Source organism: Stegostoma tigrinum, chromosome 7 (assembly GCF_030684315.1).
Source record: "Stegostoma tigrinum isolate sSteTig4 chromosome 7, sSteTig4.hap1, whole genome shotgun sequence".
NCBI classification, from domain to species: Eukaryota; Metazoa; Chordata; class Chondrichthyes; order Orectolobiformes; family Stegostomatidae; genus Stegostoma; species Stegostoma tigrinum.
The window spans coordinates 17,064,624-17,080,774 of record NC_081360.1 but is presented as its reverse complement, the minus strand read 5'-3'; the positions used below and the strand labels follow the sequence as shown (position 1 = coordinate 17,080,774).

Sequence of the window (16,151 nt, the reverse complement as noted above, 5' to 3'; positions counted from 1 at the left end):
GACACCAGCTTGTACAGAACTCAATGGCAGAAAACAGACATAACACAGTGTGAAGCTGGATGAACACAGCAGGCCAAGCAGCATCAGAGGAGCAGGAAAGTTGATGTTTCGGGTTGAGACCCTTCTTCAGAAATGGGTGAGGGGAAGGGGATTCTGAAATAGAGAGACAGGGGGAGGCAGATAGAAGATGGATAAAGGAGAAGATAGGATGAGAGGAGACAGACAGGTCACAGAGATGGGGATGGAGCCAGTAAAGATGAATGTAGGTGGGGAGTTAAGGGGGGGATAGGTCGGTCCGGGGAGGATGGGACTGGTCAAGGAGGTGGGATGAGGTTAGTGGGTAGGAGATGGGGGTGTGGCTTGAGATGGGAGGAATGGTTAGGAAGGCAGGGACTAGCTGTGCTGGTTTTGGGATGCGGTTGGGGGAGGCAGATTTTGAAGCTTGTGATGCCCTCATTGATACCGTTGGGCAGCAGTGTTCCCAAGCAGAATATGAGGTGCTGTTCCTGCAACCTTCGAGTAGCATCGTTGTGGCACTGCAGGAGGCCCAGGATGGACATGTTGTTTGAGGAATGGGTGGGGAAGTTAAGATGGTTCGCGACTGGGAGGTGTACTTGTTTTTTGTGAACTGAGCATAGGTGTTCCCCTCCACTGACACCCTCATCTGTTTAGCCGAACTTGTCCTCCCCCTCAACAACTTCTCCTTCAATTTCCACCCACTTCCTACAGACGTAGGGGGTGGCCATGGGTTCCCGCGTGGGCCTAAGCTATGCCTGCCTCTTTGTAGGATACGTGGGACAATCCCTCTTCCAAAGCCACACTGACCCTATCTCCCACCTCTTCTTTCATTACATTGATGACTGTTTCGGCGGCGCCTTGTGCTCCCACGAAGAGCTCAAACAGTTCATTCACTTGACGAACACCTTCCACACCAACCTTAAGTTCACCTGGATCATCTCTGACACCTCTCTCTCCTCTTGGGACCTCTCTGTCTCCATCTCTGGCATCCACCTGGAAATCGATATCCATTTTCAGCCTAACGACTCCCACAACTATCTAGAATATTCCTCCTCTCATCCACCTTCCTGTAAAAGGCCACCCCCTATTCCCAATTCCTTTGCCTTTGCCGCACCTGCTCCCAAGATGAGACATTCCACTCCCGAACATCTCAGATGCCCTCTTTCTTTCAAGGACTGCAACTTCCCCTCCACAGTGATCAAAAATGCCCTCGACCATGTCTTCTGCATTTCCCGCAACTCATCCCTCACACCCCCATCCGCAATAATAACCGAAACAGAAGTCCTCACGTACCACCCCACCAACCTCCAAATCCAGCGCATCATCCTCCGATATTTCTGCCATCTGCAAACTGACCCCACTACCAAAGACATTTTTCCCTCCCCACCCTTAAGTGCTTTCCGGAGGGACCACTCTCTCCATGACTCCTTTGTCCGCTCCACGCTCCCCTCCAGCCCCACCATCCCCGGCACTTTTCCCTACAACTGAAGCAAGTGCTACACCTGCCCCTATACCTCCCCTCACCCCCTTCGCAGACCCTAAGATGACTTTTCACATCAAACAGATGTTCAACTGCACATCTGTTAAGGTGATATACTGTATCCGCTGTTCCTGTTGTGGCCTCCTCCACATTGGGGAAACCAAGCAGAAGTTTGGGGACCACTTTGCGGAACACCTACGCTCAGTTCACAACAAACAACTACACCTCCCAGTCGCAAACCATTTCAACTCCTCTCCACCCCCAACCCCACTCCTCAGACAACATGTCCATCCTGGGCCTCCTGCATTGCCACAGTGACACCACACGAAAGATGCAGGGACAGCATCTCATATTTTGCTTGGGAATCCTGCATCCCAAGGGTATCAATGTGGACTTCACAAGCTTCAAAATCTCGCCTCCCCTGATCTCATCCCAAAACCAGCCCAGCTAGTCCCCACCTCCCTAACCTCTCCTCCCATCTCAAGCCCCACCCTCATCTCCTACCCACTAACCTCATCCCACCTCCTTGACCTGCCCATCCTCCCTGGACCGACCTGTCCCCTCCCTAACTGCCCATCTGCATTCACCTTTACCGGCTGTATCCCCGCCTCTTTGACCTGTCTGTCTCCTCTCACTCTATCTTCTCCTTTATCCATCTTCTATCCGCCTCCCCCGTCTCCCTATTTATTTCAGAATCCCCTTCCCTTCCACGATTTCTGAAGAAGGGTCTTGACCTGAAACATCAATTTTCCTGCTCCTCTGCTGCTTGGCCTGCTGTGTTCGTCCAGCTTCACACCGTGTTATCTCCGATTCTCCAGCACTGGCAGTACCTACTATCTCGGCAGAAAACAGACCATTGTTCAAAGGCATCTCTCATTCCAAATAGCCTGACACTGAAACTGTGCAGCAAGTGCTCACCCTGGTGTTGTGGTTCAAATAAACCCAACTTTCTTTTTGTGACTGTAAAATTTTACCTTAATCTCTTGACTCTTTTAGCTTTCGGGTTACAAGACAAGATCAATTAATAAACGAGAGTAGTTGCAATGCACTATTGAATTCTGACTTTATCTTTCTGTCCCTGCACCTCTCTCAGAGATTGGATTTCATTATCAATTGACTCTCATCTGACTGTCTCTTGCTCTGTCTCCAAAGTCTCAGACTAAGATAGCCACTCTTCAGTAGTCATGATTTCCTTTTCTTTCCCATGCTCTGCCTTCTCCTTGCCCTCTTTGGGGAAAGCAGAGACCTGTTTGAATTTGAACAGTGAGAAATGGGCAAAATGAGCAGATGTTTATATTTAAGTGTAATATCAATTAAATCCATTTTTGTGGTGAGTTCTCAGATGTACAGTGGTGCACAAAAGACTCAAGGCTTCGTCCAGCCTGGCCCCACATTAATTGTGCTCCACCTTGTCTGAACCCATGCAATGCTCTAGGAGAGACAAGAAACCAGATGAAGTTAGGCCAGTGGCAGGTTGAGGGTTGAGTTGAAGGAATTTCCCTCCCATGCCATTATACAATCACAACTCATCCAGAAGATCACTGTGGACCAGATTAGCGTTACGCTGTACCTCGAACAAGATTACTATCACCATATAGGTCCAGCTGTTGCTTGAAGGAATTCAGTGGCAGCGTAGACTCACCAAGTCAACAGCCTGTTTGAAAGATTTGCTCTTCTCCACGACCACTAACTCATGTTAAACCCAAGATCTGATTTTATACACCTTTAGATTGTGACCTCCTAATCGTCCCTAGTCTATTTAATGGAAATAAATTGTCCACTCGCACATAATCTAATCCCTTCGTCATTTGAGAAACTACATGTTGAAGTAATGTTTGAGGTGCAGTAAAAAAAAACTCTTGGAGTCCTGTGTGCTTCACTGAAACACCCTTCACCTGGTAGATTTTTCCAAAGCACCTCATGTTTGTGCAAAACCAGGTCATAAAGGGTTAACTGATGAAAAAAAGGTTTGTACAATGTGATTTGCATTCTCTTGAGTATAAAGGCATGGAACCCCTACAGTGTAGAAGCAGGCCTTTTGGCCCATTGAGTCCACACTGACTCTGCAAAGAGCATTCCATCCAGACCCAGCCCCACAGGAGATTGATAGGGGGTCTAATCAAGCTATTTGAAATCTGAAAAGGAATTGATAGGTTAGATGGAGAGAATCTATTTATTCTGGTGCCCAACTTCAGAGCATGAGCGTAACCTTAAAGTTAAGAGTTCGGCCATTCAGGACTAATATCAAGAAAGACTCAATCATACTAAAGATAATGAAATCAGGAGCCCTCTGACTAAGAACTGGCTTACACCGAGAGTGGACCAATGCTCCACTGCTCCTCAATGTAATTCATACCTTGATGAACGTACATACCTTCACCATTATTTTGATGTTCTCTGTTCTAGCTAATTCTGTTCCTAGTGCTGTTTTCGGAGCTCGGCTTTCGCCATATCGAGTTGATGAATGCATTTGCACAAATTATACTGGCAAAGTCTGAATCCCTAACTTTGAAGGATGTGCTGTCAGTGCTTCGTGTGTATTCCTTCCTGAACCATCGACCAGATGAGGGTTGGATCAAGCAGTGAGTCTTGGTGCTTTATGTGACGTCTGTTCAAGTCTTCTATGCACTAACACCACAGCAGCTATTTTCCTATATCATCTAATATAACCAAGCATCCCAAGGTGCATCATGGGTGTGTTATCACCATGGTACCACGAGGGAAAGTGAGCAAAATTAATCAAAAAATAGGTAATGAGGTGTGTCTCAAACGAAGATAGAGGTGAAGAGGCCAAGAGGTCTGCAGGGAGAATGCTAAGCTTTGCAGCTGAAAACATAACCAACATACAGATTTTGTTTCTGTATACCTGTTGTAGACTAGTTGGTGGAGGTCATTTTTTAGACATTCATAGGATGTGGGTGTCACTGGCAAGGCATTTGTTGCCCATTCTTAATTGCCCCTGAAATAAGTGCCTTGAACGAGGCGAGCTGAATAATTTATGATAATTTAAAATATTAGCATCTTCATGTATTCCTGTACGCATTTTGGCTAATGTGGACAAGAACCTCTAGGTGAAAACGCTCCATCGGTTCCGTACCTGGTACATGGAAGATGGTCATGGCTGCTGGGGGTCAGTCTTCTCAGCTACAGGATAACTCTGCAGGACTACCTCAGGGTAGTATCTAGGCCCAACCATCTTCAGCTGCTTCATCAATGACCTTCCCTCCATCATAAGATCAGAAGTGGGCACAGTCTCTGATGATTGTACAATGTTCAGCACCATTCATGACTCCTCAGATGCTGCGGCCTTCCACATCCAAATGCAGCAGCAGCAAGATCTGGACAATGTCCAGGCTTGGGCTGACAAGCAGCAAATAAATTTGCACACTTAAGTGCCAGCCAATGATCATCTTCAGCATGAGGGAATCTGACTGGTACCTCCTTACATTCATTATATAAAAGTAGTATTGTTGAAGTAAATTTTGATGTCTGGTAATTACACACACAAACCTATTTGAACTATTTAAGGCCACATCTGCTTCTTAGATATTTGGTCCTGGATAGTTTAAAATCCTTCTCATTTCATAAAATGTTGCTGTTTCATTGGATGTCTTGCAGATGCTTGAACTGAGTGTTGTGCTAGGCCATTTCAGAGGGTTGTTAAGGTCACTCACATTGCTTTCAGTTTGGAGTCTAATGTTGGCCAGACAGGGTATTGATGTTAGGGGATATTTGTGAACCAAATGGTCTTTAAAGCAGTTGCTGTTAGTTTCATAGCCACAATGGACTAGTTTCCAATTACAGCTATTATGAAGGAATTTAAATCTCCGTAGTGGGATTTGAACCCGGAGGATTAGATTGAATTACTAGTCTGGTGAAGCTACCATTAGGCCATCATCTCTCGTTTCAAGTGGTTGGTAGTAGCCTGATCAAGGGAAGGCTGGAGGATGAGAGAATTTAGAGTTCACGTGCATCATAAAAACAAAATGAGTGGTAATGGTTTTGGGACATGAGAGAGGTCCAGGCTAGGTGTTAATGTCAGAAAGCAAAATCAAGAAAGCCTGACCCCAGTGATTATTGCTAGTGTTGGTGAGAGGCAGGGGAAACAAAACTGAAGACAGAGTTCATAGTCTGAAGTTGTTGAACTCACTATTGAGTCCTGAAGGCTGTAAAGTGCCTTAACAGAAAACGAGGTGTTGTTCCTCCAGTTTGCATTGAGCTTCATGGAGTGCTGTAGCAGGTCCAGGAGAGAAATCCGACTGTGAGACAAAGGTGATGTATTAAAGTGAAAGGTGACCAGAAAGTCAGGATCATGCTTGCAAAATGAGCAGAGATATTTCACGAAGTGGCCACTGAGCCTGCATTTAGTTTCCTCAATGTAGCAGAGTCCACATTTGCGACGGTGAGTACAATAGGTTAAATTGAAAGAAGCACAAGTAAATTACTGAATAAAAATCAAAAGAACTGTGGATGCTGTAAATCAGGATGAAAAACAGTAGTTGCTGGAAAAGCTCAACAGGTCTGGCAGAAATCTGTGAAGAAAACAAAGTTAATGTTTCAGGTCTGGTGAGGAAGGGTCAGCAGACCTGAAACATTAACTCTGATTTTGTTTTCTTCACAGATGCTACCAGACCTGCAGAGCTTTTCTCTGTTTTTGTACAAGTAAATTACCATGAAGGGGCATTCGGACCATGGATAGTGAGGAGGGAGGGGGTTTAAAAGGGGAAGTGTTACACCACTTACGATTGCAAAGAAACTGCCATGAAAGGGGGATGAAGTGTTGGGGGTGATAGAGAAGTGAACCAGGGTATTGCAGAGGTAACGCCTTGGTTCTGTGCCTCTCTCAAAATTATGCCATTAGATTTACATCACTTCTCATTGGCATGGTGGCTCAGTGGTTAGCACTGCTGCCTCACAGCGCCAGGGACCTGGGTTGAATTTCACCTTCGGGCAACTGTCTTTGTGGAGTTTGCACATTCTCTCTGTGTCTGCGCGGGTTTCCTCTGGGTACTCCGGTTTCCTCCCACATTCCAAAAGATATGCAGACTTGGTAGATTGGCCGTGCTAAATTGCCCATAGTATTCAGGGATGTGTAGATTAGGGGAATGGGTCTAGGTGGGATGATCTGAGGGCCAGTGTGAACTTGTTGGGCTGAAGGGCCTGTTTCCACGCTGTAGGGATTCTATGATTTACGATCATTCTTCCCGCTCAAATAAACCACTTTACATTTGTGTGCCTCCTGAGCTCTGTCCTGCTCACTGCTTCCGCAATTCAGTTTGGTGCTGTCTGAAGACCTAGAAATGATATCTTGTTTACCCAATTCCAGGTGATTAATACATATATATTAATGAAGATGTTGTTCCCACTGCAAAGCCCTGGCAGAATAGTTCTGCACACACAGCTGTCCAGCCTGAAAAACAGCCACCAGCAGCTACTTCCTTCTCTGTGTCTCTCAGCTCAAAAGTATCCATGTTACCCCTTTAATCCCTGGGAGAAGACCATTTGGGTGCAGTGACCTGTTCTTGTGCAACCGTTTTTAGGTAATAAGTAGGGAAACCTCAAAAATAAAATGTGGAGAGAAAGTAAACTTTGAATGTGTATTTAGGTACATGGAAGCACTGTTTATCTCTGCTTTGCTGTCTCACGGTCACTGTCAGACTTGGCCCTGGCAGTTTGACTGGTTTTGGAAGATGAATTTTTTTCTGTGTCTCCTTACCCCTCCACAGATTCCTACAGACTTTAAGTGATGTGTTTGAGTTGTATTTGTCGAAGTGCTCTTCGCAGGATCTTCTCCGTGGTGTTTATTCTTTGTGTCTGATGCGCCACTATCCCCAGGTTGCTCTGAACCAACTGTTCCAGGATGACGTTCTAAATGAACTTTGCTCATCAGGTGAGTGATTATTAGCTCAGTTGGCTAGATGGCTGATTTGTAATGCAGAGTGATGCCAGCAGCGTGAGTTCAGTTCCCTTGCCAGCTGGAGTACTACGAAGGACCCAACTCCTCAACCTCACCCAATATAGGGTGACCCTCAGGTTAAACTCACCATCAGTTGTCTCGCGCGCTCTCGCTTTCTCTCTCGCTTTCTCTCTCTCGCTTTCTCTCTCTCGCTTTCTCTTTCTCGCTCTCTCTCTCGCTGTCATGAGAGAGCAGCCCCACGTGTTCTCTGCAACTAGAATGACTTTAATCTTTCGAATTATGAGGAACAAGCTGAGTGCTTTCACACCCTCTATTCTGTTGTACCGTTGAATTAGATCATGGTTGATCTTGACCGCGGCTGTTTGTTGTTGCCTTTCTGTTCTTACGCAACAAAAATCTGTCAGCCCTCATTTTGACACTTTTGATTGCCCCCAGTTTTTCCTGAGGTATGATGTCATGTCTCGACCTATACATAGCACACTGAACATGGTCTAATAAGGACTTTATGTAAATGTAGCATGACTTCAGCTCAATTTGCAGTTGGTCATGCATTGTACTTGTCCACTACCTTTTCCATAATCTCCTTGGGAACAAAGTTGATGATCGCAGACATTTCCCACATTGAACTCCATCTTTCGCCATCAAGCCGGCTCACTTAAATTCTGTGTCCGTTTGCAACGTTCTGCTTTCAATCATATTTCTTACTATGCCACACAGCTTTGTGCAAACTGTAAATCTGGGTGTGCAACTGCCCAGTTTCCTCACACGTTGGAGAACAAACTCGCTGCCTCTGCTCTAACCCCTAACCACTTCCATGCTCAACTTGCTAGCATTAACACAACCTTAGCACATTTGTAATGGTAATAATATCCAGTAGAGGATTATTTTGGGTGAAAGAGAATGCTCACCTGGGTTAATTATTAAATGTATCACTGGACATTTCATTGCAAATTCACTCGTGTTCCTATAAATTGAAATTGTGCTGTTTAGGTTAGGAGATGCATGTTTGAAATACATATCACTTTCGGTGTGTAAAGATTAGATCCAGTTCTGTTGTACAAACAAGGAGTAGACATAGGCCATTCAGCCCATTAAGCCTGCTCCACCATCTGACAAAATGGTGGTTGATCTGGGTATAACCTCAGATCCACATTCTCACTTATCTTCGATTACCAATTGTCCCCTGCTTAACAAGTCTCTCTTCCTCTGCTTTCGAAACATTGGAGGAATCTGCTTTTGCCACCTTTTCAGGAAGAAAATTCCAAAGGCACATGATCCTCTGAGAGAAAATATTTTCACCACTTGGCTTTCTAGTTGTAACAACCTCGATCATTTCTGTTGAGGTATAAGTAAACCGCGATGAAAATTACTCATCAATGCTTCTAGACACTCTCTAATTTTATCTGTTCTAGCCAGTGCCTACTGTGAAGTGAACGAGCAGATGCTTCAGTGCATCAATCTGTGCTTGGAGTTAGAAAATCCATCCTTCATCAGGCCGCCGGTAAATACCACAGTTGTCAATCCCTCATTGTCCAGTCATTCGGTAAATGCAGAGCTGCAGAAAACAATGGACACCATTTTGGGCGACAGCAGCCTGTACCAGCAGGGCTTGATGTTGAAAAACTTCCTTTTTATAGGTATTTGAACTTTTTTTAAAACGTGAGCACCTACTTGAGAACTCTCTTACTGTGGCTCAGAAAGTCTCCACCAATCTTTGCTAATGGGATATTAGGACTTGTAGTGGGAGGAGAGCTGGCTTGTCAGAATGAGACAAGGATATGGAACTGGATTCAGGTGGGGAGACAAAAGAGCTTGAGATCTTTCTCCTTTAAACAGAAAAGATTAAAGTAGACTTCACAGGCTTTTTCAAAAATGAGGAGTTTTGATCGAGCAAATAAGTAGAAAATGCTTCCAACTGGGCAGGACTTATACACTTAATGATAAGGTCCTGGGGAGTGTTCCAGAGCAAAGAGACCTTGGGGTGTGAGTGTGTACAGGTAGGTCTCATATTACATGATTGTTGCTTTCTTTCATGACTTCACATTATAGAAAATCTCCGTAGAAAATCACACTATAGGGAAATCGCTTTGGCTGTACAGCGGAAAGTTTGTGTTATTCAAACAGCATCCACCATTCATCAATCACATTACAGCTAATTCATGTTAATCAAACACGCATTATAGCAGAACTGCCTTTATTTTCTTGAAAGTGGAGTCGCAGGTAGACAGGGTGTTGAAGAAGGCTTTGGTACACTTGCCTTTATTGGTCAGTGCATTGAGTATTGGATTTGGGATGTCACGTTGCAGCAGTACAGGACACTGGTCACCTGCTATAGGAAAGATGTTGTGAAACTTGAAAGGGTTCAGAGAAGATTTACAAGGATGTTGCCAGAGTTGAGGGGTTTGAGCTATAGGGAGAGGCTGCATAGGCTGGGGCTATTTTCTCTGGAGCAATCAGGGGTTGAAGGGTGACCTCACAGAAATTTATAAATTATGAGGGACATGGATAGGGTGAATAGCTAAGGATAGGGGAGTCCAATAGAGGGCATAGATTTAAGGTGAGACAGGATGATTTAAAAAGGACCTAAGGGGTGGCAACTTCATGCAGATATTTGTGCTTATATGGAATGAGCTGCCAGAGGAAGTGGTGGAGGCTGGTACAATTGCAACATTTAAAAGGCATCTGGATAGATATACGAACAGGAATATGGGCCAAATGCTGGTAAAAGGGACTAGATTAATTTAGGATATCTGGTCAGCATGGATGAGTTGGATCAAAAGGTCTATTTCCATGCTGCACATCTCTATGACTCTTTGGTAACAGATCAATAATAAAGGATACAGATTCAGAATACAAGGTGTAGAGCTGGATGAACACAGCAGGCCAAGCAGCATCAGAGGAGCAGGAAGTCTGACGTTTCAGACCTAAACCCTTCTTCGGAAGTGGGGGAGGGGAAGGGGGTTCTGAAATAAATAGGGAGAGGGGGAGGCGGAAAGAAGATGGGTAGAGGAGAAGATCGGTGGAGAGGAAACAGACAGGTCAAAGAGGCAGGATGGAGCCAGTAAAGGTGAGTGTAGGTGGGGATTTAGGGAGGAGATAGGTCAGTCCAGGGAGGACGGACAGGTCAAGGGGGTGGGATGAGTTTAATAGGTAGGATATTCCGCTTGGGAACCCTGCAGCCCAATGGTATCAATGTGGACTTCACAAGCTTCAAAATCTCCTGTCCCCCACTGCATCCCAAAACCAGCCCAGACCATCCCTGCCTCCCTAACATGTGCTTCCTCCCAACTCAAGCCCCATCCTCATCTCCTACCTATTGATCTCATCCCACCTCCTTGACCTGTCAGTCCTCCCTGGACTGACCTATCCCGTCCCTAACTCCCCACCTATACTCACCTTTACCAGCTCCATCCCCGCCTCTTTGACCTATCTGTCTCCTGTCCCCCTATCTTCTCCTCTATCCATCTTCTATCTGCCTCCCCCTCTCTCCCTATTTGTTTCAGAACCCCCTTCCCCTCCCCCATTTTTGAAGAAGGGTCTAGGCCTGAAACATCAATGTTCCTGCTCCTCTGGTGCTGCTTGGCCTGCTGTGTTCATCCAGCCCTACTATCTACAAATGCTGGTAAAAGGGACTAGATTAATTTCTACTATCACCGAAACCAATTTAGAGTAGTTGGCAATAAGAATCAAAGGGGAGACGAGGTTTCTTTAATGCAGTAAGTTACAGTCTGGAATCCACAGTGAGTTGGAGGCAGGTGCAAAATGTTTTTGCAAAAGGAATTTGAATATGTAGTTGAAAGGGTAAGATTTGCACATCTGTGGCAAACATCAGGCCTGTAGGGCTAAGCGGCTTCCTCTTCCACAGAGCCAATGCAAGCGCAGTCCAGAAGTGTGGCGCTTGAAGAAATTTTCACTGCTGGTCAGGATAACCATTGAGAAAGGGTGCAGAAGTCAGCAGAAATCTTGTCACATGGCAGAGTCAATTCTGGGTGGAGCAGAAGCTTGTATGAAAGTTTTGGCAGCAGAGAGGTTGAGGCTGGAGAAGAGGTGAGCGATTTTATGGATTTGCAAATGGACGGTCTTGATTATGGAGAGGATATGAGACTTTATCATATATTAAAAGCAAGCAGTGCATTACAGGAGTGTTCAAATCTCAATGGAAAAGAATGGACTAGGAGTAGAAATGTAAATAACGAAAGCAAGCAGTGCATTACAGGAGTGTTCAAATCTCAATGGAAAAGAATGGACTAGGAGTAGAAATGTAAATAACGTTTCTTTTTGTCAAATACACAAACTATATGAAAACTCTTCCAAACTGCTTTCTACCAAGATAATCTCTGTTTCCTGTGTTCCCATCAAGATTATGTGATTGCTTTAGACCAAAAGAGTAAGAATGTGGTCCCCATTCCTCAGGATGATGAGATTGGCAGTGACAGTGACAGTGACATACAGCGGTAAGGATTACTGTCTTGTAAATCTATTGATGCAGTTGTATTGGTGAACCTGTTACCTGGTCACATACAATTGGGTTTGAAATGCCTTTTGATTGGATTGTCGCAAATACTTGCATATGCAACATTTTCTATGCCATTGTCACAAAAAATGCTTGTAATTCAAAGTTTCAAACAATTGATTCAAATCTTGGTTAAAGGTGCAATCCAGTGCTCTGGCTTCCTAGTACATTACTGTGGTAATTCTCATCTGTCTAGACACTATCTTGAAGACTGGGGAGAACAACAGATTTCACCTTTATTCTTTCATTTAGAAAGAGGGATTACAAAGCAAATCAGTAACTGATAGGGTGGGGAATGTCATGGGGAAAGAAAAATGAAAGATTTTGATTTAAGCAAAAGAGGTAATTATTTCAAACAAAGTCCACTGTATTAGCATCAACCTGTCACATCATTGAAATATTTCGGTCAGTAATAATTATCATTTTGTACCTTGCAGAGTGGCTGTGCTTTGTGCTCCAGTATCTGCCTTTTGCTTTGGCACGTCTCACCCCAAAGACAGGTTGGCAATGAAGATTCGACATCTCAAGGTGCTCGGGTACCATGTGGTATTGGTGAGTATTTATAATGGCCTCTTTGAGTTGTGGCCTGTCTCATCTGTGTAAAACTCAAAAAAAATTCCACTTTCTGATGTTCCGATTGTAGCAATAACTCTCCAAGTAAAAGAATTTTCCATGTTGTGTGGAATTATTGCCTTGGATGTCATCTGCCAATTAATATAGATGAGTAGTTAAAAGCCCTCTCTTATCTGTAACCAACATTCCCTCTAAGCTGTGTAGCTGCACAGCTGATCCAAGTGCCCACGCATGCTGATCAGTGTGCCCACATATTCATGTCCCATTTCTCCAGGTGCTGCTGAGCTCGGACCCCTGAGGAAATTAGGGAATGGAGCCTGTAAGCCTTTTCTGATTTTACTTGATTTGCAGAACCATGGGAGGTTATTCAGTCTTTGAGCCTGGTCCACAATTCAGTCAAGTCATGACTGGCCTATCCCTCCGCATCAACTGTCCACCGGGGTTCCCTAATTCTTAATACCCTTACCCAATTAAAAAAAACTATTAATATCAGTTTTACAATTGACTCAGACCCTATAGCTTTTTTGTGGGGAAGGCAAGAACCCCAGATTTTCATTACCCTCTTAAGAAGAATTGCTTCCTGACATCCAGCAATTGACCGGTTATATTTAGAAACATGCAAAACGTAGAAGAGAGGAGCAGGAATAGGCCGTTCAGCCCTTCGAGCCTGCTCCACCATTCAGTGCGATCAGGGCTGATCATCCAGTTCCTGCTTTGATCCCTTTAGCCATGAGAACTGTATCTAACTCCTTCATTTCATATGCCCAGCTTGCTCAGATGGACCAAAGGAGTCTGCCAGAAGAACCCCCACTTTGGTTTAATATTTCTGACAAAAGAACAACTGTTCGCACAGCGATCTCAACCGGGTCATTAATGCAAATTGTTTAAAAATTCTATTATTGGAGGCAATACAGGCAAGGCTACATTTTCAGTTGCCCTGAGAAAGTGACAGTGCACTGCTGCCTTTGAAATGGTTTGACACAACCAAGTGCCTCTTTAGGCTACTTGGAGAACATCGAATTTAGGACTGGAGTCGTGTGTAGACAAGACCAGGTAAGGAGGCAGGGCATGTTTCCTTCTTTAAAGAACACCAGTGAATCCGATGGGGCTTTCTTACCCCAAGCGAATAGCTCCACGTTCGTATTTACTAATGTTGCCATTTTATTTCCGGACACATTTTGCATTAGTTGACTTCAAATTCTCTAACTGCCATTTCGGCAAATTCAGCATAAAATCCAGGTTGACACTGCAGTGCGGTACTGAGGGATCACTGAACCACCAGAGATACCATCTTGCAGTTGAGCCGATCAGATGGTAGATGCACATAAAATATCCTGTGGCACTCTTTTTCAAGAATAACGGGGAAATTATCTCTACCATGATGTGGCCAACATTCATCCCTTGACCAGTGTTACTGGAACACATTATCTAGTCATTTATCTCACTGCAGTTGTGGGAGTTGCCTGTGCATGAAGTGTGACACCATGTTCCTACATCAGTGATTACACTTCACTTTCCTTTTTAGTACGAGTGGCTTGATAACCTAAACCACTGAACTTCGAAACTTCTTTTTCTTCATTCACTCATAGGATGTGGGTGTTGCTAGTTGGCCAGCGTTTATTACCGTCCCTAGCTGCCCTTGAACTGAGTGGCTAGTTAGACCATGTGAGAGGGAAGTCAGCCACATTGTTGTGACTCCGGGGTCACATGTAGGTCAGACCAGGCAAGGATGTTCCTGAGGGACACTAGTGAGTTAGATGGGTTTTCCCGACAATCCGCAAAGGTTTCGTGATCATCAATAGATTCTTAATACCAGATTTTTTTTTTGCACGTTGAATTCAGATTTCACCATCTGCCATGGCAGGATTTGAACCCAGGTCCCCAGAACATTACCTGGGTCTCTGGATTAATAGGCTAACGATAATACCACCAGGCCATCGCCTCCCCTTAAAATGAGGGTATACGGATGCTGAGAGTACTGTGTAAAGAAAACAGCAGGATCTAAAGAAAAAAATCTTTCACATTAAAATATTTTTGCACCTTCTCACTTATCTACTGGCTGCCTTTGGGGACCATGTACTTGATGGATAAAAGTTGCAGGGACATGGGAAAAGAGTGGGACTAACTAGACATCTCTTCAAAACAGCCAGCACAGACTCATTGGGCCGAAATGCCTCCATCTATGCACGCTGTCTTCCTTCAGTATTTTGACTTGGATTTTCTTTCACCAATTTCTGTTTGTTTATTCTAGGTCTCAGAACACGAGTTCGGGAAGCTATCTGAAGACGAACGAGTTGGGTTCCTGAAGAATGCCATCTTCACTGAATGAGTGGGTGGTGAGAATCAGTGCCACTAGCATCGAGGGAACAAAACAAAGGAATTGATTGCTCCTGGAGGCTCTGCTCCTTTCAACTGGTCTGTGCTGCTATTGCGCCTGCGAGAACAGATATTCCAAAATTGAACTAAATTGTTGCTTATCCTGAAACTGTGGATTCGCATTGATCTCCAGTTCAGACCGAAATGTGAAGGGATATACTCCACTTACTTTTATAATCATGTGTGAGACAGATTTAGTGAATCAGCTGAACTTCTTTTTGGTGAGATAGTAAATTTCATCTGGGAGCATAGCATCACGTGGTCTGTAGAACACTGCACTGCACAGAATCCTTTTGATCGTAACACTTTTTATGTTGCTGTGTAGAGTAATGATAAAGTCTAGTCTGAAGCCACTGTTTGGACCTTGTGTACATCCAAGTGTTATTATACTTCACCAGCTGCGTAAAGATGCTGTTGGTGATTGATGTATTTACATGATTGTAAGGACTTGGGAGAAGCATGTTGCGTTGCTGTTGCATTTAGCCAAATTTCAAATCCCGAAACACCATCCCATGCCCAAGAGTCAGCTCTTAAGCCATGTGTCGAAGATCGCCAACATAGTGAGCTTGTCCTCCTTTTGTAGTGTGTCCAGTTCCTTCAAGAATTTGTCTCTGATTCTCTCAGGACTACTTGCTGCTGGAGCTTATGTATGGACGATTGTATTATGATCTGATCACCCCAGTTGTTACAGGAGGTTAACACCAGACTAGTCTGAATCTCAACAGGAACCTAGCTGGATAGATTGTAATTTTTTTGTATTTTTATGACCAAAGTGATCGTTTACTATAGTATAAGCATGCAATGTTGCAGTCTTTGTTTTAAAAAATAAAGCCAAACAAAAGTTAGTTAACAACACAAGTTAAGAGTGCTTTTCAGCATGGATTGACAATGAAAGTCAGAATCTGGAAAGTTTTCCCCAATTCCCCTCCAGGTAGTTCCTGAGGAACTCTTGCTTGGGATTGTATTGTTTTTAAACAGGGAATGTTCACGCCAAACACACAGACAAATGCATTTGTTCAACTTAAATCCCAAGAAAACAAACTTGCAATAAACAATATTAAAATATAATAGTTTACGTCTCTCAGTTTCATTGCAGCTGTGCCAAATGTGTTGTTTACAAAGGTAGTCATATAGCCATGAGGCAATTGTGTTCGCTCCTACGGAACGTAGCTAAGCTGTTTGAAATGCCAGTACCTGTCTTTCACCTGACACTTTGGCTTCCTTAATTGGAATTGTGTGTAAGCTGCTGATAGCCCTGTGAGCTGATGCCTTTC

General features: G+C 44.2%; 1 protein-coding gene across 4 annotated transcripts in view; it reads left to right on the top strand.

The window, feature by feature from the left end:
- fastkd2 (FAST kinase domains 2) overlaps positions 1-15,945 on the top strand; it is a 33,118-nt gene extending 17,173 nt beyond the window's left edge. For 3 of the 4 annotated variants that reach the window (XM_048535141.2, XM_059647062.1, XM_059647061.1), the window contains exons 7-12: positions 3,905-4,080; positions 7,225-7,388; positions 8,828-9,052; positions 11,776-11,869; positions 12,366-12,480; positions 14,753-15,945. In XM_048535141.2, the coding sequence (XP_048391098.1) occupies positions 3,905-4,080; positions 7,225-7,388; positions 8,828-9,052; positions 11,776-11,869; positions 12,366-12,480; positions 14,753-14,830 (852 nt within the window). In that variant the 3' untranslated portion in view covers positions 14,831-15,945. The remainder of the gene's footprint in view (positions 1-3,904; positions 4,081-7,224; positions 7,389-8,827; positions 9,053-11,775; positions 11,870-12,365; positions 12,481-14,752) is intronic. The other variant, XM_059647063.1, reaches the window with a different exon arrangement.
- The last annotated feature ends 206 nt before the right edge of the window (positions 15,946-16,151 follow it).